Here is a 27,853-nt window from a genome sequence, read left to right as displayed (position 1 = left end):
ATAAGTCAGTGTCCAGTGATTTTCAACTTTTTCCCATTGCCTCTACTTGTGTCAGAGAGATTTAAACAAAAGGATTTGGAAAGCACAGAGATGTAAGAATTCTCAAGTCATTTTGCTGAAGTCATTTGTCAGGTAACCATGACCTGTATTTAGCTTGGTCTGGCAAAATACTAGTGAAGGAACTGTAGCTCTTTAATCCTCAGCCGTCTTTTGTTTGTGAAAAATGCTTAATTAGAAGAAAGATTTATGGTCCTGTCAACTTCGAGTAAATTCGTTATGATGTTGTTTATAATTCTAGAGACATTGTTTCTCTACTGCTAATGCATAAAAATTAAGTTTAAGAAATTTAATTTAAGTTTTAATTAATATTTTAAAACACTAATTTCCGTTCCTTGAAGGTGCAATTTATCCATATGAGAACATGTGAAATGTATTTTTACTGGGAACATAAATTGTAGCGTGTATGATTAATTAAATACTTTAAGATGCAAATGAAATATTTTTCCATTAGCTACACAAATAAAATGGATAAGACAAAGTGAAGAGGAAAGCAGTATAGCTTGAGTGAACATGATGGTTTTGAGTGCGAGCCCTGGGTACTAGGGTATTCTGTGGCTAACAGCAGTTGCTTCAGAGGAAGATAAGAGTGCTCTGGAGTGGATTCATGGGGGATAATTCACTTTCTGTAATAGGTCTTTTGTAATGAAGGTATAAGTGGAGAATGGTTTAAACATTGCATATTCTGCTTTTATCTCAGTTTCAGAAAAATTAAGAGTCATTAGTAAGGTACTCAGAGTTCTATTATTATGTTGCAAAGAAATCAAAATCCCTGTTTGATGTACTTCATTGCTTTTTTTTCCTTATTCTGTTGTTTACTCAGTGTAAGTAAACAATTCCAATCGTGTTACCTCATCCACAGTGTTTTCTACATCTACCTGTTCTCCCCTCTATCTCGGAGTCCACTGTAACATGCAGTATGACTTCCGAAAGGAGGTAATTGGAGAAGTGAATGTGATGTTCTTGTGGAAATTAACAGTCCGTGCCTGTGCATCCCAACACCTTGATTGCTCTCTTGACTTCAGCTGTACATTAACCAGAGGTCTCTGAATTTCATTTAGTGAGGCTCAGGTTCCTGTTTTGACTTGATGAGGCTAATTTAGCATATTTCAAAATGTGATGGCTTTACCATTGTTACATTTTATTTGCCATCATATGGTTACTTACCTTAGACTGTTTTTTTTCAAAGTCAATTGAAGGTTTTCTACAGTGTCCTTGATGAACAAAAGCTAGCTCATTTGTGTGCAGTATTATCTGTTCAGTGCTTGCAGTCCTCCAAAAACATCATTTAATTTAGATAAGCAAAGAAGCAGTCATAAAATCATGAGAAATTCTACTTTTTACCTTCACTATTTGATTATAAACCATTTTCTTCCTTTGTGTGTTTTGGTTTTGTTCCTGTTAGCAGATCAATTTCTTCAGTGTTTCTACTCAGGAATGTTATTAAAAGCCTTTTGAAAATATAAGTAAATTGTAAAACTGTTTTTCTTCAGGCATTAATTTGTTAATATCTAAATGAGTATTTTGTATTAATAACTGTGATGTTTGATGCCATGCTTTTTTTTTTTTTCAAACACTTTCATTCCATCTACCATCTTGCTAGCTGAATTTTTCTTATTAAGAGGTCTGTAAGCTCTGTATCATCTGAGGATCACCCTCAGGTATTCTTAAAATAGTTCTTACTTCATAGTGATTTCTGATAGTTCATGTTGATTGAGAGAATGAGAGGTGGTTTTCCATACTGTTGCTGTTATTACGTAGGGACTCACCTTCACTACATCAAATCAAAAAGAAAACACTAATTGAAGTGCTTATGTACTGCCATTTGATATGACAGTTGCATGATGCTTCATCTTCTGATTATTTTTATGGCTGCAACAGAGCTATTCATTTATTTCAGTTTTTACAGCTTGAATAATTTTGTGGTATCCATCCACTTGGTACTCTAAGTGCTCTTGGTCTAGGTCATAAATATGGGTGGAATTTTGCTTTAAAAGTTGAAGTCTCTTTCTTTTCTATTTTTTTTACTGAAAATAGAAGTACATAAATATTATTTAAAATGTGAGTCAACATCAACAACTTGTCCTAAAAGAGAGTATCTTAGTTTATAGCGGGTTGTCTTTTCTAAAAATGCGTCTTTTAACTTTGTTGGTTTAGCCCGTCTGCAGGATGACATTTTGGAAAGATTGATTTTGACAAGTTTTCATTTACATGAAAACAGTTTTTAAAATAATTTTCCTCTATTAGCGAGAATTTCAGACTTATCAAGACGACAGTTATACGTGCAGCTGAGTACTGGGAGGTTGTGCATGCACTGCTGCTTGGTGGTAGTGATGGTCAGAAAAGGTAGTTTGAAAAGCCACTTGCATAAGGTATGGAGGGAAATAGCTGACGCTGATTTAACAGCTTAAAGTTAAAATTAATACTTAAGAATTAAAGTCTTGTCATTTCTAGGCTGCGTCTTCCAACACTCTTTTCTGTTCTAAATGTAGAGTATCTATATTATACATAGATTATGAATTGTGAAACAGTGATTAGTAGCTGGCGCATACAAGTAAAATGACTTAAAAACATGTAAGTCCCTTATGTTGCACAGATGTTATTTACCCATGATTTACATAGATCCAAATTTTTACCTATTAACTGACACCTAGTCGATATACATTTTAAATTACGTCTGTTAATCCTGTCTCTTGGTTCTAGCTAGGTAGATATATAAATCTTTCAAATGCATAATTTTTTCTTTATTTGCCCTTACCTTTCTATCAATATCTATGTACAGTCTTCAGAGGTTTTCTCTGTGCTGAAATGTATTTGCAGATTAGGACGTAGTCTCCTGCAGAATACAAATGAATGGATTTTATTTTTTGCACGAGTTATGCATTTTTATGCATTAGACAATGCATTTGTGTTTATTGAATCTATATGCATTTCTGAGTGAGCTGCATATCAAGCAGATAAGGAATTAAACAATGTATAAATCACTTCAGAAGAAAATAGTTCTTAGGTATTTCTACAAGACAGGCAACTCAACACGTGGCTGAGCCTGTGTTTAATTCATCACCAGTAGGCTTCTGGTTGATTTGTTTTTAAACTTGAATCCCTTAACTTGCTTATCCTATTCTCTGGCTTCAGTTTGAGCAGGATTTGACCTGTGAGATTGTGTGCATCCCTTTAGTATTTGTGTACGGGTTTCAGGTGTGGTCAGCATTCAGATTCATAAGATCAGCTTTGGGGGAAAATGCAAGAAAGCCTGACCTGAGAGTTCTCCCTCCTTTGGGGTAGAAAGTATGGGTTGTGAGCACCAAGTTTGCCATGCAAAACTCTTGACTTTAGTTTTAATTTTGTATTGATTTCTCTAAGGTGGTTGTTTTGATAGCAGATGCTTCCCTCCGGTCTGTCAGGCAGTGGCTGTTTTTCCAAAGTCTAGGTCATAACAGCCCATGTTCTCTTTGTGAGTTCGGGACTTTGAATATGCTCCACCAAGAACTGTCTCCTTGTTGGTGTCAAACGGAGGGGAGATGTGAGGTAGGCCTTTGTGTCGCTGTCTCAGGTTATATTCCCCCTCGTAATGGAAATCAGAAGTACTTTGAGCATGGTGGGATTTTTTTCTGTTGGTTTGTTATATTGTTTTGTTGTTTGTTGTTGGTTTTAAGTGGATATTCCTTAATAAAACTGTTGCTTTTTATTAACTGGGATAACTCCATAAGCATATCTTCAGAAATTTTTCTTTCGAGCAAAGGAATTTAATCTGCAGCATTGGTCCAGGCTCCAAACTAAATGGTGTTTTTCCTACAGTGTTTTTTTTGTAAAATAGAAATAAATTTCATCATTATATGGGAGCATTTGTGAGCCCAGCAGAACAGTTTTTAAAAAGTTAACATCTCTCAGCTGTGACTTACTACCATGTAATATGTTTCCATTTACCAGGATCCAAAATGAATTGAAAGTAGGATTATCCACATACGAACTCGGGCAGATTGAGAAAGTAAGATGAAAATGTCTCATTTAAAACTGACAGGTTCCTCTGTCATGAGGGGAATATATTTGGAATACATTTCTGGGAAGGCAAAACTCATCTGTGCTAAAGGAAAGATGGACTTCTCAATGACACACATTGGCATACAAATTTTTATTAAAGGAACTTAGTGCACAGGAAATATTTGAATTTGTCAGATTTACAATTTAGTTGTACATACATGCTCATTAAATTGCACTTTTCTTATCCAACGGTGCTGTGAGTAAACTGACACTTTTATAATCTAAACCACAACTTTCCATGGGTCTTCTCAAAAGTAAAAGTTTTTATCAGCTCTCCAAAAAAGACTTTCCAAAACTAGGAAGTAAGTGCAGTACTAAGACTGAATGCTCCTTGAGAAAGCAGATTATGTCGGTGTCTCACAGTAGTCATTTGGCAGTATTCCTTTTTTTCTAGGAAATCTTTTGAATTTAATTCTAAAGCATTGTGAATATTTAAAGAATATAACACCTAGTGCTGTATAAATGATTTCTTAGTTGCCTTTAACTCTGTACATGGCAATATGGTGCTAGGACATAGAATGAAAGGTGCTATATATCACATTATTGTTTAAAGTTCAAAATTTCAATAAATACTGGGGAAAGAACTTTAAAGGAGATGTTAAATTTGAGATGAAGTCCATAAATTACGTCTTTGAGAAGTGACTTTCACTTGGCCTCATTGACTCCTATTCAGCTACCTTGTGAGAGTATAAGTTCCCTCGATTCCACATGGAAGCTACATATAACAAAATATTGTGGGCCCAGTTTGTTTTCGTAATGTAAATTTTAATTAGTGTGTGAGTACATAAAAATGTCAGTGTTGGTTCAGGTCAAGGTCCAGTTCAGCCCAGTATTCTGTCTCCCAACAGTGGCCAAAAAAATCCGGACGTGAAAGGAAGAGTAGGAAAAGTAAAAGTATATGTGAAACTCAATCTGGTATTGCCCTCATCTGTGGGTAGTCAGAGAGGGTTAATTAGGAATAAGAACTGGAAAAAGAGTAGTAGTTTCCCCCTTTCCTCCTTCTTGGAGTCTCTGACTTCCAGTGTATATGTCACAAAGCAGATGAGTTCACTAGCTTTTAACCTCTCTGGCTGTATGTGAGGCCTCCTCCTAACCTTTAACCAGACATCTCAAACTGTCCCTGCCCGAGCTCGCAGTTCTACTCTGGTTACTCTTGACTCGTTTCTTCGTGTGCGCTCTTGCACTGATAGACGGGTGGCTGAATAACACCATGGTTCACTCTTCCAAGCCTGTCACTGCTCTCCCTGGCCTGACCCTGTTGTGTCTTTGGGGATTTCCCTCTCAATCACAACTCAACACTTTTCTTTTTCAAGAAAGCCTGGTTTAGAAGCGAGGGGATACTGGTAGTGTGTTGAGGAGTACAACACTTGTGGTTTTGCCTTTAAAAAGGGTTTACTGGTGCTCTGGGATGTGAAGGTCTTGAATAAGATGTTTCAATATGTGCTTGTGTTTTTGCTTTGTTTCACAAGTATATAACGTGTCTAACATCAAGGTTGATAGGATGTCTAGCATCTTGAAACAATTTGAAGAGAATGAAATAAATAGCAGCCTTTAAAAATGCCTAATCTTATCTTTGCAGGGTCAGTAGCTATACAATTTCAGGAGCATTTATACACTTTTGCACTTAGTTTTTTACTGGTGATTTTTCACATTTGTGTTCATTTTGTGAATACTTCACTTTTAAATATCTATTTAACTTAGGTTGTAATGTTATACGTCCTTTGTAACAAGCTTTTAAGTTTGCAGCCTTGTACTGGAAGTAGGTTTCAGTAACTTACGTTTGTGCAGACTTTTCAGTAGCCGCACAGATACCAGCAGAATAGGGAATGACCCACAAAATGGGATGATTAATTTCTTCGGTGACCAACCCCGTCTGGCCTGTTTGTGTAGCAAGGACAGTATTTTCTTTGCTGATTTACCTAATTAGACTGTAAGCTCCTTAAGGCAAGACTGTTGCATTTTTATGCCTTGAACAGCACACCAAGATGGCAATTACAGAAATTCTCTCAAATTGTTATCAGTCCTTTCAGTCATTGTTTATAAACCATGTTAAGCCCTGTCTAATAAGTGGAAGCAAATTTTAGCATCGGCATTCCCTATCTTGAATCTGAATAAAATCTTTCATGTCAGATCTGCCTATCATTTTAAAATGAAACATAGATGAATTCTCTACCACTAGAGCTTGGAAAAGAGGGGGATGATAAATAAAAATGTACTGCATTTTAGAAGGGAGTCCTGACATATTGAAAATGTATCATAGGAAGAAGGGACCACTCAAATGCCTGCTTTGTGTTTATGTTTTCAATGCCGTATTAATTCAAATTGATGCTGCAGTGACAAACAAACAAGAACGTATTTTGAAATATTTACATTACAGTCTGGTAGATATAATAAAATAAATTTTATAATCAAATCAGTAGGTTTTTGGTTGCAGCTCTTGGAAACCACAAATGTCTCTGCCTTTAATATAGGGGGTTGGTTTTAAGCATGAATGTAGCTTTTCTCAATAAACAAGCAATTATAATGAAGGAAAATAGTTTTCTGAGTTCTACATCTTGATTCTTTGGTTACAAGCAGCCTTATAAATTATTTCCTTAGAACATTAGCAGTCAACAAAATCTGTTGATGAAAGCCATGGCTTTGCCATGGTCACATCGTTATGTTCTGTAATTTGCAGAACAGTTTTCATTGGGCAGAGGGAGGTGGAGGTCTGTCTGCATTAGTTTTCCTGCTCGCCATTCTTGTTTGTAAATAGGCAGCATTTTGTATTGTATCTCAGGGGAAGGAGAGGACTGGATTGGCTGGATCTTTTTATTGGCATTTCCATTTCTTTAAACAAAACTCCAGGTTATCAGCCAAGTCTGTCAGCACCAGATTCTCAAATTGTATAGCTTTAGCAATAAAGCATTTACAACTCTATCAGATGTGTTTGTCCTCTAGGATCAGGAGAACGTATATAGTAGATATTTATGCCCCAGGAGCACAATTTAGGTACAGCAACATTCCACTGTACTGTACATACTGATTTTAAACTAACTTAAAGAGTGAGATAATAGACTGAATGAAACAACTGATCCTGCAGCCTGCTATGCCAAAGGCTTTATTTATCAGTCGTGGATGATGCCCACAGCTTTATTTAACCTTATCATTCTTTTTTTTATTTTATATTTTTTATAAAATATTAGGTTTCTAAAAGCTACAGAACAAACTTTGGAGAGAACTTTTCATATTTGGCCTCCATGTGTCACATGATGAGTATCTATAAATTAATAACAAATCTATGAAACAAGATGATGAATCAAAACTTTGTGTATTGAAAGTGGATAAAGCGTGTTATGTAGTTTCAACGTTTTGGGCAGCTAATAGGATCTAATCTGTGAGGGAAGAGAACTATATAAATCTTTGAAAGGTTTTATCATCAGGGAGAACAGGTTAGGGTTTTATTTGAGGAGGGATTGTAAGTGCATTAAGTTTTTATTTCAGCTCTGGATATAAAGAATGTGCCTTCCAAGTTTGCTCAGGATGGCTGAATTCAGGTAAAGGGTATGTTTGTGCTCAGATAATGTACTGTTGAAGAGATAACAAGTATCTCGACTAACTACCAGATTCTTCTTATCATTTGTACTTGAGCAGTGAAAGCACCCATACCCATATACTCCACCTGTTTTTTTCTATAAAACCAAATATTTTAAATAAGTTTGGAGGAATCTTGTCTGATGTAACTTCCTACTAGCAAAATTATGTCAGAACTGAGATATTTTGGGCAATTGTTTAATAAATAAGTGGACTTCAGCAATAAATCTTTCAGCAATCTTTTCGTTTTCTTAAGATAAGTAAGTTACAGCAAGTTCCCAGGTGTCCCTGTAAGAGGATGGGTGACTGAGCATATACTATGTCAAGTCTCTGCTACTGGTAAACAGACCATAACTACTTGAGGAAAAATAGCTGTTTTGATGGCTAAAATCAAGTAATTCAATGAGGTATATTGTGCAGCCATGCTTAAAAACAGGCAAAATAATATATATCCAATAAAAAGATGCCATTCAGAAATGTGGTTAATTTTTTATCTTGGTCAATATTTGAGAAAGGTGGACTAATTTTTGCCTTTATTAAGCATTCATAATATGGGACTCTTTTATGGGCTGTCCTAACCCACTGCTAATTAATTACAGGAGAAACTGGGAAAAGGTGTAAAAAAATCAAAGTCCTCAGGAGGAGAACATATGATTAAGAGCAGTTTGCACTGGTTCAGACAGCTGGTGGTAGTATCTAATGCAGTTTTACACAACGCTTGATGCTGTTTGTATAGCCTGTGTTTTGTTCTGTTAACCTCCTATATATTCTTTTAAGGAACATTAGTATATGCAGATGTTTTCATCTTGATTTTTAAACCTATGTAGTCCTTCATTAATACTGAAATTATGTGTTTTAACAGTTTAACATGAGGTTTGGTTTTACTTAATTTGTATTTTGTTTTATAATCTGAGTATCATTTCTAAAATTAATTCCTCTAATTGGTTTTCCTATAGTGGTCAGTATTCGTGCATCCTTTTATTTTAATGAAAAACGTGAAGCCGGCTGTGTTCTGCTGCCAAAGAGAAGGCATGAACTAGGGAAACTCAAGACAGAATTGAGCAAATCTGTTGTTAAAAATGATAGTCCTTGCTTTCGTGTTGTTTTTTTTCTTTCATATTCCTTTGGGATCATCTGAAGTTCAAGCATACTCCTTACTGCCTTGCCACAGGCCTCATTATTCTGTTTAGTGACAGGTTCTTTTTTACAGGCACTTGTGCTATGAGGGCTCTGAGCAGTTCGTGGCAGGTTATCTTTGCATAGCCTTCGAGTATATTAGAAGGATTATTTTGATTTTTGGTTTAAAAGAAAAAAAAAGGAGGTGGGAAAAGCTGAGTTACAGGTTTAAAGATGATCATACAGGTAGAATGTTGCATTGCAACATTCAGTCATCTGAAGACGTCATCCAGAGTCACTGCAGTGTTTAGTTAAAAGTGGAAATTTTAATCTTTTTGCTGTGTTATTACAACAAAACAACAGCCTTAACTAACCCTGGCAACTTCATCTCAGCTAGCTTTCACCTCTGTTGAGATGAAATTTCTACCTTTTAACAGAAAGTGTACTCTCTTTCTGCTGCATGAGGTGGCTGCTTCCGCACTGTGCTCTCCCTCAGCCTTGGAAAGAGGAGGCAATACAGAGGAAAGCGTATGTTCTCTCTTTGTGTGTGTGTATATTATACATATATGTGTGTGTATATATATATATGCACACACACATATGTGTACTAAATATAAATTAAAAAAACCTTGTTCCAATGTGCTGCTTCAAGTTAATTGCTTTCTTGTAGCAAGAAACTATCACTTCTTTTGTGGTTTGATTATAACTTCTATTTCTGGAAAATTACAAGGAAAGAATTAGAGACAGGGCAAGGTATCTTGTCATTCAAACTACAAAGCAGTGCAGAAACTATTTAAAGGAAGTGCCTTGATTTACTTCATAGCACTGATATTTAACTTAAAACAGACTCTTGTTTTATAGGAATAACAATCCTTTGAAGGTTTTAAAGGTTTTATTGTTGTCTGTGTTTCTGGTACATAGTGTTGATCTGCTTGTTAGGATTTTTCTAGTGATGCTAGTGGGCAAATTGTGCATAGTTTTCAGTCATCTTGATTGTCTAAAGGTATATACAGACAAGTTAAATACAGCTGCTTCTTAGAAGGTACAATTTTAGACACACTGCAATCTTATTTAAACAAGTGGGACTACTTATCAATGTGTAATGTGAAGTGTGGACACAGCCTCTGCAAAATCAGCATGTATTTGAAGGTGTTTCAACTCAGGAATGCTTTTGGAAAATATTCCTGATACAGTTGATTGTGTGACCATTGTCACACACAGTCAGGTGTTCTTGGTGTTAAAGGATGGGTTTACATCTGAATCTCGGATTTTCTTTTTCAGAAAAAAAAGTTTTTAACAACCGTGTTGTCATAGGAATGAAATGATGCTTAAAACACACTTGAAATGCAGATGTGTGTGGAGCATAGGGATGACTGATCGATGCTCAGAAGCGTAAGACAATGAAGCAGGAAAAATAGCTAGGACTTAAAAGACAGAGGGGCAGGGAGTTGAAGGTAGGATAACACTAATCATTTTTTTTTCGAAAGTAATCATGCTTGTCATCTACCCATCAATACTTAGGTATTTTCCATTTCATTAACCTTCCCTTTCATTAACCTTCCATTTCCTCTATCCTTAGTGCTGCATTTTAGATCACCACATGCACTCTTAAAGTTATGCGTACTTACACACTGTGTTGTTACTTTCTAATCTCACCTGTTTCACAGTAAATGGAAGTGATGTGCGTTTAAACTGCCATATAAAAAAGTGAATTTTCAATAGCTTTTAAGAAAACTATAAATAACAAATGCTACAAAAAGTTCACTTTATTTTTATTACTCTTAGTGGGATAGGTAGGCAACTTGAAAAATGCCATTGTAGAAAGAAATGGACACCATACTTAAGAGTAACAAGGTAATTCGTCTGAGTTACTTTGATCGTATTAATGTGCTTTGTTATGAGCAATCACGTTGCGAGGATCCAGCTGTCCGAAACACATTATAATGTTAGATAAATTAACCTTATTAAAAAAAAAGTAAACCAGAGTCTGTAAAGATGCATTATTATTTGATATTATTATTGATATTATAAAGATGCATTATTATTTGAGGCAGAATTATTTTAATTTAGTTCATGTTGAATAGAATGTCTGATCCACTCTCATCTACTCTCTGCTACTAATGGCTCAATTTTTGTGACAGCTTTTCTCATCTGTTAATATTGTCTGTGCTATTTCTTTCCATTTTTACAGTTATCATTAGAGAGATCTGAACACTTAGTCTGTGTTTTGAAGTAACATGCTGTTTGTGCAAATATATTAAAATGTACTCAATGGACCATCCAGAATGTCACTTACGTGGTTTAAATATTTAGAGCTAGTTGTATGAAAAGGGAGTTCGGGGACAGATGAAGCAATGTGAGAGCTTCTCTTTTCTAGAGAGTACCTAAATTGCTAAATATTTTTCATCCTTAGAGGTTAGCATGTCTTATAGCCCTTTTACCCTTTCCTGTTCTTCTTCCTTCTCTTTTCAGCCTTACATTTTAAATATTGTAGATGATGATATTTTATATTAGCAGCTATAGATGGAATTTAGGGATATTACAAGTGGGTAACGGATGTCTGCTATGTGACATTTGCAGTACAGAGAAGTATTTTAAATGGCCAGATCTCAGAAACATTTCTTCACTCTCTAAAATGTTTTAGTATATGGTGCTTTCAGATGTACCCTGGAGACAGAAGTGAACAGTTTTTCTGCACTAAATATTTTAAAGTCGCAAACTATGTAGGCAGCTCAATAAATGCATCAGTAATCTTTGTTTTCCAAACTCTCTTGATAAAATTTCCCTTGATCTATCAGAGTCACTTTGAAAAAATGGGAATGCAGTCTTTAATCTTTTAGAGTAGCTGTAGAACTAAGGAAAACTTTGTCCATGTTTGATGTCTTAGAACTACTTGGACTGAAACAGGAAAGTTAACAGTTGATGCTGTGTGTCTTCAACAGAATTATAAGATGAAACTGAAGTGTTTGATATCCTGGAACTTCTCAAAGTTTGAGGGAAAAATTCAGTGTTAGAATATGTGAATAACGCAGAGGCAGTTACCTTGATACTGTAACAAATTCTTTTTAAACTCCAGAAACCTTTTGTATGTCAGGTAGATATGGAGTAGCTATTCTATTTGTGAAAGCCCTCCTAGTGTGATAGCCAAACTTTTAAACAGAAGTCGCTTCTCATTTAGTAGCAAGTTGGTTCTCATTTATAGCAACCTTCCTTCAACAGTCAGACCTTTTACTTCTTTACCATGCAAACTGCAAGCAGTAATTATCTGTAAAAGAACCTGTCGTCAACTGAAATGAATTCAAGTCCTGGCAGAAGCTGCAGGTTTTAAACTTAGATGGTCACTTTTCCTGAAATAGAGTTGTGTGGTGGCTGGCTGATGGGGTGTGGGTTTTTGTTTCTTAGGTTCAAACACCTATAGAGATAAATATTTCAGTACTTGCTAGCAAATGTTCTTCACTGGGTAAATTAATTTAGAATCATCTTTCAAGGCTCTTTCCTGTGGGAGGAAAGATCAGGTGCTGTAAATTCAGGTAAAACTATTGAATTTTCATAGGTGATTGAGAGTAATGTATCTTAGGGAAGCAATATACATACCCATTCTTTAAAAATATGTGTGTGTGTGTCTGTATATTAAGAAAAGGAAGTTTAAGGAATTTTTGGTCGTTTGAAGAACACGGAGATAAGATTCTTTGAACTAATCAATGAATGTCCTTGTGTGGGGTTACATTGTTTTAGGAACTACACCTAAGTCATTCCCCATCATCTGTGTGCTCTCCTGTTTTATTTGTAGAGGTAAGAAAATGAGTTTCTGGGAAAACTACATTCACTGTGTTCCTGCATTGTTTTACAACAGTGATGTCCTTCGCAGATTGCTGATTTGCTTTTAAATCCTTGATTTATTAAAAGAAATGTGGGGTTTGTGTTTTTTTGTTGTTTTATTTTTAGGTAGAGATAACAGATACTGAAAATGAAGAAAAAAGGTACGATCTCTTCCTGGGACTTCTGGAGTCTAGTCACAGTCCATCTGAGTTTCAGCACTTGGTTTTACTTCTTCAAGCTTGGCCACCAATGGACATGAGCAACAGGTAAGCATTTCTTCAAACAGTATTTAAATACTGGAACACGGTGATAAGGTCTCCCCTAAGCCTCCTTTTCTCAAGGCTGAACAAACCTAGTTCTCTCAGCCTTTCCTTATGTGGCAGGCTTCCCAGTCCTTTGATTATCTTCTCTGGACCCCCTCCAGCCTGTTCACATCTTTTTTGCATAGTGGGGACCAAAACTGAACACAGTGTATGGCCTGAATAGAGCAGGATAATGACTTCTTTGTCTCTGCTGGTGACGCCCTTGCTGATACAACTCAGCATCCTTTTGTCTTTCTTTGCCACTGCAGCACGCTGTTAACTCGTATTGAGCTCATTGTGCGCCAGGAGACCTAGGTCCCCTTCCACAGAGCTGCTCCCCAGCTGCATAGATCCCAGCCTGTGCTGCCCTCTTGGATTATGTTTTCCCAGGTGCAAGACCTTACACTTGTCCTTGTTGAACTTCATAAGGTTCTTGTAAGCCCTCTCTTCCAGCCTATTCAAGTTGTCTTGCAGGGTGGCTCTCCCTTCCGAAGTGTCCACTTGCCCGCTCAGTTTGCTGTCATTGGCAAAATTCATCAGGGTACGCTTGATCCCATCATCCAGATCACTTAGGAAGATATTAAACAGCATTGGGCCTGGTACCAATCCCTGGGGGACCCCACTTGTGACAAGTTGCCGGTTTGAAAGGGAGCTATTTACTGCCACCCTCTGGGTGCAGCCTGTCAGCCAGCTCCTCACCCACCTCACAGACCAGTTGTCTAGAACATAACACATCAGTTTCTCTGGGAGAAAGCTGTGGGGATCCATGTCGAAACCTCTGAAAAGTGATGTTCAGGTGGCTCTGCCAGTTTGCAGGAGGTTTATGCGGGTAATGCTACCAAGCAATGGTGCTTCTCTTTCTAGATCCACTATCTATTTTTTCTGTCTTTGAATAAAGTATCCAAAAGTAAAGAATATATACTAGGGCAGGCATATCCTGGCCAACAATGTAAAATGAAAATATTATTTAAAACTTCAGCATTGCACCCATCAGAATAGGTATTTTATTGAAGGTGTTAATTTGGAACATCTTGACTACATTATTTTTTACCAATTCTTTGAGTTTTGTCTGTGACTTTCTGAACACATTGAAAGGTAAAAATTTTAGCTGTTACATTTTATAACAGATGATCACTTCTAAGATACAAGGAGTCGTATAATCTTACAAGGCTAAAGTCACATATCTTTCAAGGAGAGCAATAATATTAATAAATTTTTGGCAAGCAAGTACAATATGCCATGTTTTATCTGACAGTAGTTAGGTTAGAGACATTAAATGATGCTTCCATTGGATTACTTTGGGGTATTGATTACAACCTGTTTTAACTTGGGGACTACACTCCCCAAAGTGTTTGCATATTGATTTGTCAGAAAAGTTAAGGCTTACCTTTTTATGAGAAGTAACTCTTTTCTGTACTTGTAGAGAACAGGTCCATTAGAAGGTAATCTGTAAGGGTTATTCACCTTCAAGCCTGCAGTTTGTTTGCAGTATCTGGATGAGCATTAACCTAAATTCTTTGACGGTTCTGTGAGCCAAAAGTCTCTGATTTAGTGTTCTGTTCCTTCAGGTCGACTTCCTAAAGTGAAGAAGAGAAAACTAAGTAATGATTAAATGTGATTTGTAGTCAAAAGTAACAGTGGTTTAAATTTCAGAGGTGGGATACCTCTGTGAAGTATGAGAATTTGTGCAAAATACTTAGATAACCTGTATCAGATCTCATTTAGGATCTAAAGTAGATAGTATAGCTCCTAGGCATTTACATAGTCATAATTTTGACATTATAAAAACCTCAAGTGGGCTAAGATAAGAGGCAAGATAACAGGGTAAATTAATTCACAACCTTATATGCTATTCTGTGATTTTCATGTATTTAGCAATAGTTGAGGTCAGAAGAGATCTCTAGAGATGCCTACTCCACCCCCTTGCTCAAAGCAGGGTCAGCTAGAGTAGCCTGCTCAAGGCCATTGCCTTTCGTTTTGAATATCTCCAGGACTGGAGACTCCACAACAACTACAACAAAACCATTTTTCTTACCTTTTAGTAAAATATACTGTGTTTCTATTTGTGCCCGTTGCCTCTTGTGCTATCGTTGGGCATCACTGAGAAGAGTCACGCTCCTTCTTCTTTACTTTCCCCATCAGGTATTTATACAATCGATGAAGCTCCTCCAAGCCTTCTCTTTTCCAGGCTGAACTGGTCCCAACTCTCTCATCTCTGTCTCTGCTCATGGGACAGATACTCCCAATCCCTTCATCATCTTTGTGGCACTTGAATTCACTTCAGTATCTTGGTGTCACTTTTGTACTGGGGAGCCCAGAACTGGACTCTGCACTCCAGATGTCTCACCAGTGCTGAGTAGAGGGGAAGGATCACCTCCCTCAGCCTGCTGGCAGTGCTCTTCCTGATGCAGCCCAAGATGCTGTTGCCCTTCTTTGCTGTGAGGGTACATGGCTTACTCATGGTCACCTTGTTGTCCAGGCTCCTTTCCAGCTGGTTGGTTCTCAGCCTTTACTGATGGTTATTTCTTCCCAGGGAGGGGGTGGACTTTGAATTTCCCTTTGAGTTTCATGTGATTTTTTTATCTCTGTCCATTCCTTCACCCTCTTAAAGGTACCACTGAATGGCAGCACAACCATCTGGGATATCGGCACTCTCTCCTAGTTTCGTATCATCTGCCAACTTCCTGAGAGTGCATTCTGTCCTGAGAGTGCATCCTGGTCCTCAATGAAGATGTTAGAGTATTGACCTCAGTGTAGACCCCCAATGTCCACCAGTGGTCACTGGTCTCCAACTGGACTTTGTGCCACTGATCGCAAACATTTGAGTTTGGCATTTCAACCAATTTTCAGTCTGCCTCACTGTCTGCTTATTTAGCTCATATTTCATCAGTTTGTCAATGAGGATGTTATGGGCAACTGTGTCAAAGGCCTTGTTGAATGAATTCAAGGTACATAGTATCAGCTGTCATCCACCAAGCCAGTCATTTCATTGTACAAGGGTATCAGGCTGGTGAGGCATGATTTCCCCTTTTTAAGTCCATGCTGACTGTTCTCAGTCTACTTCATGTCCTTCGTTTGCTTGCAAATGCTTCCAGGAGGATTTGCTGCTTCTTCTCAGGAACTGAGGTGGGGCTGACCAGTCCATGTCTTGGGACTTTATGCTAAGAACAAACTGCAGATTTTACCCTGAGATAAGATTTATTTATGTAGTTATTAAATAACTTTTTTATTGCTAAAACTTCAGTGTGTCTTTTCAGTGTTTTGACTTTGCCACGAGGCTTTGAGAAGCCTTCTGGAGAAAATAGTTACCTTCTCTTTAACTCGCACTAGCCACCTGTACTGGTTTCATGGAGAACCTCTGAGTTATGATTCCCAAATGTGACCTGCAGTGCAGACTCCCAACTAGTTTTCCTAAACTCAGCACGAAAGTGTCACTTGTCATCTCCAGGGGAGTAGAGTAGTTCGGATTTTCTTGAATTTGCCTGAAACTCTAGAGAACCGAAAAAAATGAAAACAAATTTAATTAGTGGAGCAAGCAATCGAGTTAATAGTGTAGGAAGCAATCTGTTTGTTTGTCTTGGGATTTGGGCTGCCTTTTTTTTTTTTTTTTTTTTTTTTTTAGATGGGGGTGGGCACAGAGCATAGTTACCACCGTTGTTTCATCCTTCAGTTCTCTCTGCTAGCCTGAAGGGTGGGAAAAAACATCTAGTCTGTTCTCTTCCCTGCCGTAGCAGTGCTTTGCTTGGGGAGAACAGTTGAGGCTGCATCTTGAAAGAAGGGACAGAGATTAAATTCTCCTTCTGCCCCCTTCCCTCCTTTATTTTTTTTCTTGGTTCTTTTCTCAGAAAGAGTGTTGCCTGTTTTGTTTGTTTCTTTATTTAATGAGTAAGTCAATGATGGTTCAGTTTTCCTTTCCTTACTAAAAGTTGTCCTGATAGAAAAACGTATCAAAGGGGGGAATTTTTCACTGCCTGGGATCTTTCTGTGTTTATATTCCCATTGCTTTCCTTTTATTATCGCTTCTGTTTCTAACCGTATTTGCAAGACTGAGTGCTTTATAAATCCTGTGTCAGTAGGAATACTCATTGTGGTTTGAAAGTCCTTCTTTCTAGCTCATTGCTAGTGCTTTCAAAAAACACATATGATATTTAAATATTAGACAGCATGGTCATGATTATGAGTCCTTTTTGTAAATTATCTTTTCCTCCACTTACTTGTATTGACTCAGTCAAATATGTTTTGGAGATTTTTTTTTTTTTTGGGGGGGTGCTTTGATCTTTTTGTTGTTGTTCTGGTTTTTTAGCAAGTCTAAAGAACAAACATTGAGTACTTTTTATAAGGATTCAACCTAACTTAAGCCTGGGCCATGTAGTTTTATATGCAAATAAAATGTGTATTTTTTTTACTTATGTCTACAGAAATAGTATATTTGGTGTGCAGAAATGTTCTCAAATTGAATTTTGACTTTTATAATCAGTATGCTGTCATTAAAATGAATTTGAGTGAACTCAAAACATCTGTCTTAACAGCTAATAGAGCTCCCAAAATGAAGTTCTGTCCTCATTCCACCCTCAATCTCACCATCTCAAGTATGATTGGCTTTAAAAAGTCAGGTGCAGCTTTCTTTAGTATTCCCTGATATGAGACAGGATTAATGTCATAAACTCTCGTCAAGTAGATAGATAGATATTCCCCCCCCTCCCCCCAACTGCCTTTTGTTATAGTGTGCTCGGAATAGTTTACATTCTTCTTAATTATTTTGAATTTTATTAATTTGAATTATTTTGCTTTGTAAATCCTGGAATTTTTCATGCCAGCCAGGAAGCAGAGATCGTGCTCTGAGTATGAGGCCCAACAGCAATCAAAAAAGTCTTTGGAACGTTCTGCCTTCTTTATCTGAACCTTCTTTCCTCTCTCTCCCGTTGTCATTGACAGTCACTATCGTACACCCATCTCTGCATCTTTGGGAAGGCTGTTGCAAGTGTGCTCTGCTCTGCTCAGGGGTCTCCTCTTCTTGCATTCCTTATTCTTCCCTCTTGCGTTAACGTGGAAGTATGCCGCAGAGGCAGCATTCAATTGTACTTACCAGCCTAGGTTTTTTTTTAATATATATGTTCCTGAAATTATGTTTCTGAAAAAGCTACCTTGATGGCTGGGTTGGAGTAAGGAGCAGGAACTGTTTTGTTAGTGAAGTTTTCAACAGTCTCATTTTAAAGCAAGTTATATTAAGAAATTCTTGAGCAAGTAGGAAAACTTCAAGCAGTTAAGCCGATTGTTTAGCCATATGTATTAAGATTTTTGTTTAATCTTTACATATTTGTTCCTGCTCTGCTTCAGAAAAGACACATTGTTACTAACTGATTGTTTACTGCCCATGTAATGATATGTGCCAGGGACTGGGGAATTTAAGACTGAGTCATTTGAACACTTACAATTTTGCTTTTCAGCCTAACAGCAAATACGTAATACTTACAATGGAATATAAAGCTAGAAAATGCGATTTACGTTCCATAAAGGCTCAAAAGGAAGGAGAAGTAAAATAACTGAAGTTTGGAGGGGTTTTTTTTAGCAGGCTTTTGTACTTTTTTTTTTTAAAGAATTTTTATGACCTCTCTGTTAATGAAAAGTCTGTGCTTTTTAATGGTTTTTAGAGTTCTTGCATTTTAAAACACTCCAGATACAATAATGCTCATTATTCACCTGCAGATATGATTCTCTTCATATCATAATATTCCATGTTGACTGTGAGGAAACAGGGGAAGTAGCTTGGTTGTTTCAGTCAGAACTCAAAACCATGTACTTTTTAAAATTTTATTTTCACACCCTTGTTATGCATGCATGCTTTTCTGTCTAGGTGGCTCACATTCAGATGTTATTTTAAGCACTTCATAAAGATGGGGGTCGGGTTTAAAAAAGATTGACAGTACCTGAAGCTCTGCGGTTCTTTGGAACTTGCTGCCTACATGCAAAAGCCATTTTTTTAATATTTATTTTAAATATTGATAAGATGTTTTGGAACTCAAGGAGACCAGCTTTTAGGGACTTAATAGCTTAACTCACCTTTCTTTTTTTAACTTAATCCAAAATTTCCCTTTCTTGATTCTGGGCAAAAAAAATAATTCATTCATGCTGAGTTTTTGAAATAATTACTTTCTTCATGTTGAGAAATATATATATATATATTTTTTTTTTTTTTTAACTATAGTTGAATTAAGGTAAAATCCGGGAGAGCAGAAAACAGAATTTTACCTGTAGGTGTCAGATTTTGGTAACTGAATCTTCTTTTTATTTAGAGATGGCAGATAATGGATATTTATTAATAGATCACACAAGTATTTGAAATAATTATGAGAATTGTGTTGAGAAAAGCTTTATATATGTAAAGTATATATCTGATACTTAAAAAAATAAACTTGCACATGACAAGCCTTGTGGCCTTGCATCTTTCCGGTTATTTCTAACTTCTGTGTTTTGGAGTGTGATTTTTGTTTTCTTTTTCTAATGGGAAATTCTTATAGGTTTTCCTAATGTACTCTGGAGGCAGCAGCTATAAAAATGGAAATTCCTTATGACTCTCCGTGCCTCTAAGCAAGAGATGGATCACATAGCAGGAGCTATCAATTTAACCAATGGCAAAGATGGAGTTGCAGGGATTTTTTTTTTGTTCTTCTCCTAACCTTACTGGGGGGTCACAGATTAGGTGCATCGTGTTCTGCTTGTTGAATAATCTGGCATCTTTGGGTTTGACCCATCAGGATGGAAGGAGAGGAGAGGAGGAGCTCTGCTGTTCCCAGCCAGACTTGTGGCAGCTCTGTGCTCAGTGACTGTGACTGATGGAAAGGCTCAATTAAGTTGTCAGAAGGAATAAAGATAAAGACTTCTATTTAGTTTGCATTCAAAGTTACTCATTTCTAGCATCTCTGTCTGATTTTCATGTTAGGATATAATGTCAGTTTCCTGTGGAGCTGGTTTTATTTGTTTGCGGTACATACTTTGGAAGATGAGCTTTTATGTATGAAATAGTAGATATTGGTGGTTGTTCTCTCCAGAGTTGTTAGACTTATTCCTTGGTATATGTCAATCCAACAGACTCTGTTAACAGACTCTTCTTACAGTGATGTTAATCTGTTACTTTCAACAATTGCTGCTAAATAATATCTTTGAAAAGCAGCACTTTGACACCACTTTACTACTTCTTCCCACGTGTGCTAGATCAGTATCTTAATTTACACTAAATTGTAAGACCAGCCTGCCAGATTTGGTCTTGCTGTGGTTTTTTTGGGGTTGTTTTTTTTTCCTGCTTCAAGCTAAAATGAAAAGTTTCCCATGTCTTTGGATTGCTGATTAATGGCCAAAGGGATTTAATGGGGTGATTTTTGAACCACCTTTTGTGCCTTCCTAAGTTTATGCACAGATGAATGTAGTAGTTGCGTTACTGTGGCTTAATGTAATCATGATCTAAGCTGTGTTCGTGCATGATTTTAGCCCATGGTGGGAATTGAAGTGCATTAACTTAATTCACATTAGGAAAATGGCAGTGTGGGTGTGTTCCAGTGTTACACTTCATGCTGTCATTTAAAAGCTCTGCTCTGTTACCCATTTCTGCCAGTACGTCCAGTCCTAGCAAGTACCCCTATCCCTAATAAAAGTAGCCGGACATCTCCATGATATAGTAAATAGCATCTGTAGGCCAAGAAATGGTCCAGCAACAAAACTTTATAGTAAACATTGCCTTTGTCATCGTGCGTGATACAAGGGAATTTTATCTACTGTCTACCGTCTGCTTCAGTCTGACTGTGTAATGGTGACATGACATGAACTTCTGTGTGGAATGAAAAGAACATTTTAAATATGTAAACTGAGTGTATCTGTATCTGTTAATGGATACGTACAGATGCATGTACTTTGGCTCCCTACCCTGTTTAGATGGGCTATAAAAAAAGTTTATTTTTGTTTGTACTTGCTGGACCTGAGAATCAAAATGTGAATCTTGGAAATATTTTCTCCACTCAGAAGCAAGAGACAGATACTTGAGAGACAGATGCTGTTAGAATGTGATCAAAGCAAACAAAATTAGGAATGCTGGATTCCTGTCACCCCTCCCTCGATACCATTCTGCCTGGGAAATTAGCTGGTATAAAGCCAAGAGAAGCTGTTCCTATGCTATTCCAATTTGATCAATCTTTATCTGGTGCGTGATTCCTCAGGGATTGTAACAGCATATCTTAATTCAAAATTTGCTGCTTTGTTGTATTGAAAGAATGGTGGCATCATGATAGTAACTTCTCTCAAAACTTCTTCCTGTCTCTTTCATGAGATTGTACTTTACTTCTGCCCCCCTGCTTCCCCCCCCGCCCCAAAAAAAAAAAAAAAAGAGAAAAAAGTCAAAAAAAAAAAAAGGGGGGCAAAAAATGGTGGGGGTGTATGTACGTATTTATATTCTACATACAACTCTTTTTCTGGGCAGATCGTGCACAGATGATAATCCCTGGGTGAAACTGGTGACTGCTATGCTACAGAGATGCCCACCTGAGGAAAAGGAAAACACAGGAAATGAAATTTTGAAAATTTGCCGTTCTTTGTATGACACAAAGCACATGCTCCCTGTCAAGGTAAGTTTTAAGTTTGGGTATGATGGGTATGAGTCCTGTTTTGAGGGCCCAAGTACAAGAAAGATGTTGCCATACTTGATCAAGTCCGATGCACAGCTAACAAGCTGATTAGGGGCTGGAGCACAATAAATGTAGAGAGGCTGACAGAATTGGGTTCATTCTGTCTAAAGAAGAGGTGGCTGAGGGAAATTTTATTGCTGTCTTTAAATATGCAGATAAGGAAACATGCAGAGGAGACGGAGCCAGCCTCTTAGAGGTGCTTAGTGATAGGACAAGAGGCAGTAGAGACAAGTTACATCATCAAAAACTCTCGTTACATACAAGGAAAATGTTTTTCACCATTAAAGTAGTGAAACATTGGAATAGGTGGATGCCTAGGAAGAGACGTGGAGTCTCTGTCCTTGGAGGTATTCAGAACTTGACTGGATCATGTTGTAGGCAGTTGGTCTTAGAATCATAGAATTGTAGAATTGTCTAGGTTGGAAGGGACCTTTAAGATCATCTAGTCCAACCGTCAACCTAACTCTGATAAAAACAAAAAAACCCCATCTCTAGACCATGTCACTAAGCACTATGTCAACCTGTCTTTTGAATACCTCCAGGGATAGTGCCTCAACCACTTCCCTGGGCAGCCCATTCCAATCCTTTGACTTGCTTTGAATAGGGGCCAGTTGGATTAGCTGACCTTTAGAGGTCTGTTCTAGTGTAAATTATTCTTTGAAGTATTTATAGAAAGTCTTTCATAGTGCATTGTCATTGATGTTAGTGAGGCAAAAGCTGTTAATTAAATAATGAGTAATTTTCTCACTAATAAATGCATAAAGACAGTGAGGAATCCTTGACAAATTTGTTGGTGGTGGAAAAAAACCCCTAATACGCAAGTAATTGCTTTGTAATAATCATGTTTTTGTCTTCCTTAACTATGTATGCATACTTCAATACAAGCATTTCTTAAGTATAAAATTATTGAAGCATTTTGTACGTAAACATTGTATACTAATGAAGACAGATTTGAGAAATGCTTAATAAACTTCAAACAACTTTAGAGCAGTCATATGCATATTTTTAGTAGGCTGATTAATCCCTTATAATCATCTTCACGCAATCACAGTCTGTTATAGAAAACAGCTGATGTTAAGACTAGAAGCAGAATAGAAACAACGCATTCTGTTTAAAATGTGGACAGGTGGGCTGTGCTTTCTTTTAGAGTCCAACAGACTGATTTAAATCAAGTTTGACATTTATGCAGAACATGGTTCCAGAAGGTGTCAGTAAACTGAAATAATAAATACATTTATTAACGCATTCATTCCACCGGAAATTTTAGTGGAAGGCAGGTCTCCCTATCCCTGGCACTGGAGTAAGTATATGGAGCTTTTCTTCACGAGGCGTTGAATGGCACACCATAGCTTGTAAAATCGTGAGCTTACTCGTGCATAGGAGTAGTTAAACTGTCAAAGCAGAATTTTTGAACTTACCTCAGTGAACCATGAAGAGAACTCCCACCGAAGGTCACTGTCATACAGCAGTCAGTTTACCAAGGTTCTGCTCAAGAATGGGTCATGGTTTGCGCAGTTCTCTGAATTGTGTAACCTTTTTCTTGAATTCCTTATTTACATGTAGTTTTGGCATTGGTTGGCAGCTTTGGTTGGAGGTGCCTTCCTTTTTTAATGGTACAGAATGTTGGAAGAGCCCTCTGAGTAGGTGTGAATATACATAATATGAAGATGTTCTGGTCCTCAAGCATAAAAGCTTTACCAACGTAAAAATACCTTTTTTTCATCATTAGAATGCTGCACAGCGGCAGCAGTTGCACTAACGTATAATTTTACAGTTACCTACAAACACAGTCTATATTGCTTTAAGTCTCTACTTGGGAAGAGGGGGAATGACATGGATAAATTTAAGTAACTTATTTGTATGCACGCCTATCTGTGGTACTTAAGTGCACAAATTAGAGAGCTGAGATTGCGTGGCTGAATAAGATGAAAATCTGATTACTGACAATTAACCTGTTTAGATGACTTCACATTTCAATAAATACACTGATTAAGAAGACAGACCTAGAATGGTGGAATTCTAAAAACCGAGAGATCAATTTATCACCATGAATAACATTTGCCATACTGAAGTCCAGAGGCTGTGATGGAAAAAACATTTAACTTCAAGTCATGATGGCCTAGCAGTTAGAAAAACTGTTTCTCGCATGTATTTAGAAAGGTTTCTCTCTTGCTTTATTCCACCTCCTGCTGGTGTTCCTAGTTTTTTACAGCCAAGTTCTTTTTTTAATGCTTTTTGGGGAGTTGCATAGCTTTAATCTTTGCATCTGTGTGTGTGTCTGTGGTGGTTTTTTATTTGCATTATTCAGTGGATAGATTTTTCCATTCCTCTTAGTTGAAATAAGCGTTGTTTTATTTGCTTGGAATGCACATGTGTTTGGACTGTCTGACATCCCCTGCACTGCCTGATTAATCCCTTTAGAAAAGGGCAAATCCTTCTGCCCCCAGTAAGTGTTGAAGTCTGACTCCTCTGACTATCTCATGTTTTTCTATCAACCTATGGGTCATGTGTCAGTTAACATGAACACCTAAATGGGTGAATACATCTAGTCTCTTATCTGTAATCACCCTGGGGTCCTAGTGGCTATAAGATGCTTGTTTCCTAGAATAATACAGCAGCCAGTTGGGCTCCTTTTTTCTCTTTCTGTAGCTAGTGATTCCTTTTTTATATATATGAGGTTACATTGTATGTTTTTCTTCATTCACAGTTGTCTCTGATCATTTTGTTCAGATAATTTTGAATTTAAATGCTCCCCTTTGGTCTGCTTTCAGCCTCTTCAGACACAATACTGTTTGTACTCATTATCCGGCCCTCAAACCCATCCATGAAAATACTGAATAATACTGGACTCAAAACAGACTCCTGTGAAATCCATTTTATATGCCTCACTGGTGTTACAGTGAACTATTGATAGCTGCATAACTAGACAGAAGACAAAAGTTTCAGCTCAATTGTGGTAATCCAGATTTTGATTTAGGATTTCCCTTGTCCCTCTCACATTTAACATCATACCCCCTGTAAGTGCAGCCCCTCGCTGCAGGCAGGCAGGCACTCAAGTGCTTTCAAGTGCTTATTGCAGAAAAAAAACCCACTTGTGTTGCAATGAGAAGCACCGCAAGTGGTGGCTTGCTGCCGAGGGTTGGATTTCCAGTTGCTGTCTAGAGGAGCAGTGCAGCTATTTGTGGCAGACGTACCAGGAGGTGTTTGTACAATTTGGACAGTCTGCTTAGCAAGCTGTCCCGTCCCTTCCCGTGGCAAAAGGGATGGAGACCACTCCAAGGCTTTGCAGGTTGGACCACACTATCCTACACCTCATTTCCCTGGTGTCTCTGACAGTGCTTCATGTCATGTTTTCAAAGTGTTGCTAAACTTAAAATATGCCATAGTGATGGCCTAATTCTTAACTACAGAACCTGTTGCAGTAGCCTTTAGGAAAATACTTCTGTACAGTATTTTTGGCTTTTCATTGTATGTTTTGATCGTTTTCATGGACTGGGACTGTCTGTTAGGTCCATAATACTTTCCCCTTGGGTGCCTGCTTTCTTCCATGCCTGAAATACAGACTGTTTTTCTCTTTTCCAGTCCTCTGTAACCTGTTGTGTTCTCAAGGGAGACGTCTTTTAACTTGATTTATTATTTCTTTATATGTTTTGGGGTGAGTTTTTCAGCCCCAGAAACATCTTTTTGTATTTGAGACTGAATTTTCAGTGCTGAAGTCCCACCCGTTATTATTGTCAACTGTTGTTTATTTGCCTGAGATCTTTTAATAAGAATTGAAACTAAGAAAGATATTTAGCACTTTGCTTTTCTTGTTTTTTTGTTACTGACTTTTTTGTATTAGTATGTCATTAATCATGATCTTGTATCACAAGCGTACAAGGAAAATAGGCAGTGCAGTCTTACCTGATAAGAGATATCAAGTGAAGAAGAGTGGGTAAGAATTACCCTTCTCTGTAAACCACTAGTGAGACTGGCATTAAAATAAAACACCCTGTTAGTATAGCTGCATTTTAAGAGGACACTGAAAAATGAGAGGCAAAAGAGAAAACCAGCAGAAATTAGTGCATGGATGGAAATACCTTGAAGTGGAAGACTGAAGGAGTGCAGTGTATTGGCTTATCAGAGATCAAGAGGTGATTGGTTTTATTCTGTAGGTGGAACAGAAGCTATAAAACTCTCTCTTGAATTACAAAGAAAGGCGTAACAAGAACCAATAGAGTTTAATTTGTAACATTTCAAATTTTAGCATAAGGCATGATGTTTTGACAGTACGTAAAATTAACTGTTTGAGTGTATACTTCTCCTTCAAGAGAGATGGCGGATTTTGTAGGCAGGGCTGGATAATGTCTGCTGGACACATTATCAGGCACAAAGTTACTGAAGTCATCTGACTGGTACCTACCTGAAATCTAATGACTTTTGGCTTCAAAATCTGCTAGTGTAAGATAAACAGAAGTTAATTGGATGGCTAAACACGTGTTTTCTTATGTGGAGGCCTTTACGCCTCTATGATGAGCAAAGCAGATTGTGTTAGAACATGTCCCATTGGCATGTGTAGCCAGTACTAGAGCATAACTGTGAAGCATCTAAGAAGAAAACAAAATGCTGGCATATCACCTAACTTAAATGTTATGGCTTTGAAAATAGCAGTGTTAATATCTGTATTACTGCATTTGCTTGCTGAGAGACTTAATTTTTCTTTATTTTAAAGCAGCTCATTGAGACAGCAAACTCCGATTCAACATCTGCATCTTTTCTCTCCCTGCCCTGTTGCTTTAAAAATGTACAGTACCTAGTTCCTTTTACAATTTGCTTAGTTTCCTTTTCTTCCACCCGCAACTGAAAAATGTGATTTGGAGTTCTTTTAAAGGGCTTTTTTATACTTATGGGTTATTTCTTATGGCAGTGCTTCTCCATTTAGTTTTGAGAGACTTTCAGACAGAAAAAGCAAGCATGGTAAAATTGCTGTTTTGTTGTTATGTTCTGACTCTCAGATACACCTTTTCAAGAAAAGGAGGCGTGTAGTGTGAATCTCTAACTTTGCATTCAGTAAGTTTCCTGGTATATCAGACATACTGCTCAAAAGAAATACAATGGAGTAGGAAATTATCAGAAGTTTAATAAGCATATGACTGATCAGGCAAAGCTTAATGTATTTATTTAATCTTTTTATTCCTTGATCCTATATCATACCCTTCACTGAAAACATTATCAGTAGCAGTAGAAAAATACCAGTTTAAAGGAACAAGTCTGGGCAAGAGAACAAGCCTTGCCTCGGTGACTCGGAGCTCAGTGTGATAGAATATATCTTTCTAGGTAGTGTTTCTTGAAGGCAGACATTTAGAAAAGGCTGAGCGATGTGCAGTCAGAAGCTGCCTGTGCTGCCAAGTGTCCCTGCACTACGTTACAGTTGGAGCATTTAACATCTCTTCATATGCAAATAATTGTTAGGCTTTTAGGTTCACAGCTACCAAAACCATGTTAGTCCATTCCATCCTAAACCATTCTACGATTTTGGTCATCGAGTTGTGACATTTGTCATTAAACTTCAAAAGGTGTTTAAAAAAAAAAATTTTAAAATGGCATTTTTCTAACTTAATATTTAACTGATGAACTCCTTTGATAATTGCTCTCTAAATATTGGAAGGAAACGGAGAGCGCCGCTAAGAGTTGGATACCATTTTCAAGGTGACTATCGTACAATGCCCAGAGCTCTTAGTGTGGGTTGTCCTGGAATACGGGACATCTCTGGACCCCATTGGGAAGTAGTTGTGGCAAATGACCAAAATTCTTGAAAAACTACAAAAAGGGAAAGGGAAGTTATGATTTGGTTTATAACGTAATTTGTCAGTTAAAAGACTTTTTAATGTATAAATGAATAAATCACTGAAATGCTGAGGGTAAAAAAAGCCACAAGTTCTACATAGGAAGATTTGCTTGGTTGTTTTAACTAAAGGCCAAGCTAAAGATTTGGAAATGCACAGTAAGGTTTGGTGTTTTTCTTTTTCTGATGTTTTTTTTTTTTGGTTTTGTTTTTCAAAAACTATTTCTCTGGCCAGTTTCTTCCTGCAGAAGATCTGTGATGCTAACTCTGTGCTATATTATGAAATATGAGAAATTAGATGAACGAGGGACAGTTAATTTGCTAAGCTTTAATTCTTTGAAAATTTGGAAAGTTTTTTTGTAGTAGAGCTTTATGATGTTGAACTCTGTTATGTACTGTTATTTCCTCTTTATTTTGTTCCACTTTTATGTTTGCATAATTGAGTTACA

The 27,853-nt window shown here is 37.2% G+C and overlaps 1 protein-coding gene across 1 annotated transcript in view; it reads left to right on the top strand.

Annotated features, from left to right (window-relative positions):
* Positions 1-27,853, top strand: part of NBAS (NBAS subunit of NRZ tethering complex) — a 177,495-nt gene that overhangs the window by 138,016 nt on the left and 11,626 nt on the right. The window contains exons 48-49 of the mRNA XM_074153641.1: positions 12,733-12,872; positions 21,376-21,520. Of these exons, the coding sequence (XP_074009742.1) occupies positions 12,733-12,872; positions 21,376-21,520 (285 nt within the window). The remainder of the gene's footprint in view (positions 1-12,732; positions 12,873-21,375; positions 21,521-27,853) is intronic.

The sequence above is a fragment of the Numenius arquata genome, chromosome 9 (genome assembly GCF_964106895.1).
Source record: "Numenius arquata chromosome 9, bNumArq3.hap1.1, whole genome shotgun sequence".
In the NCBI taxonomy this organism is placed as follows: Eukaryota; Metazoa; Chordata; class Aves; order Charadriiformes; family Scolopacidae; genus Numenius; species Numenius arquata.
This window is presented reverse-complemented; position numbering and strand designations above follow the sequence as displayed.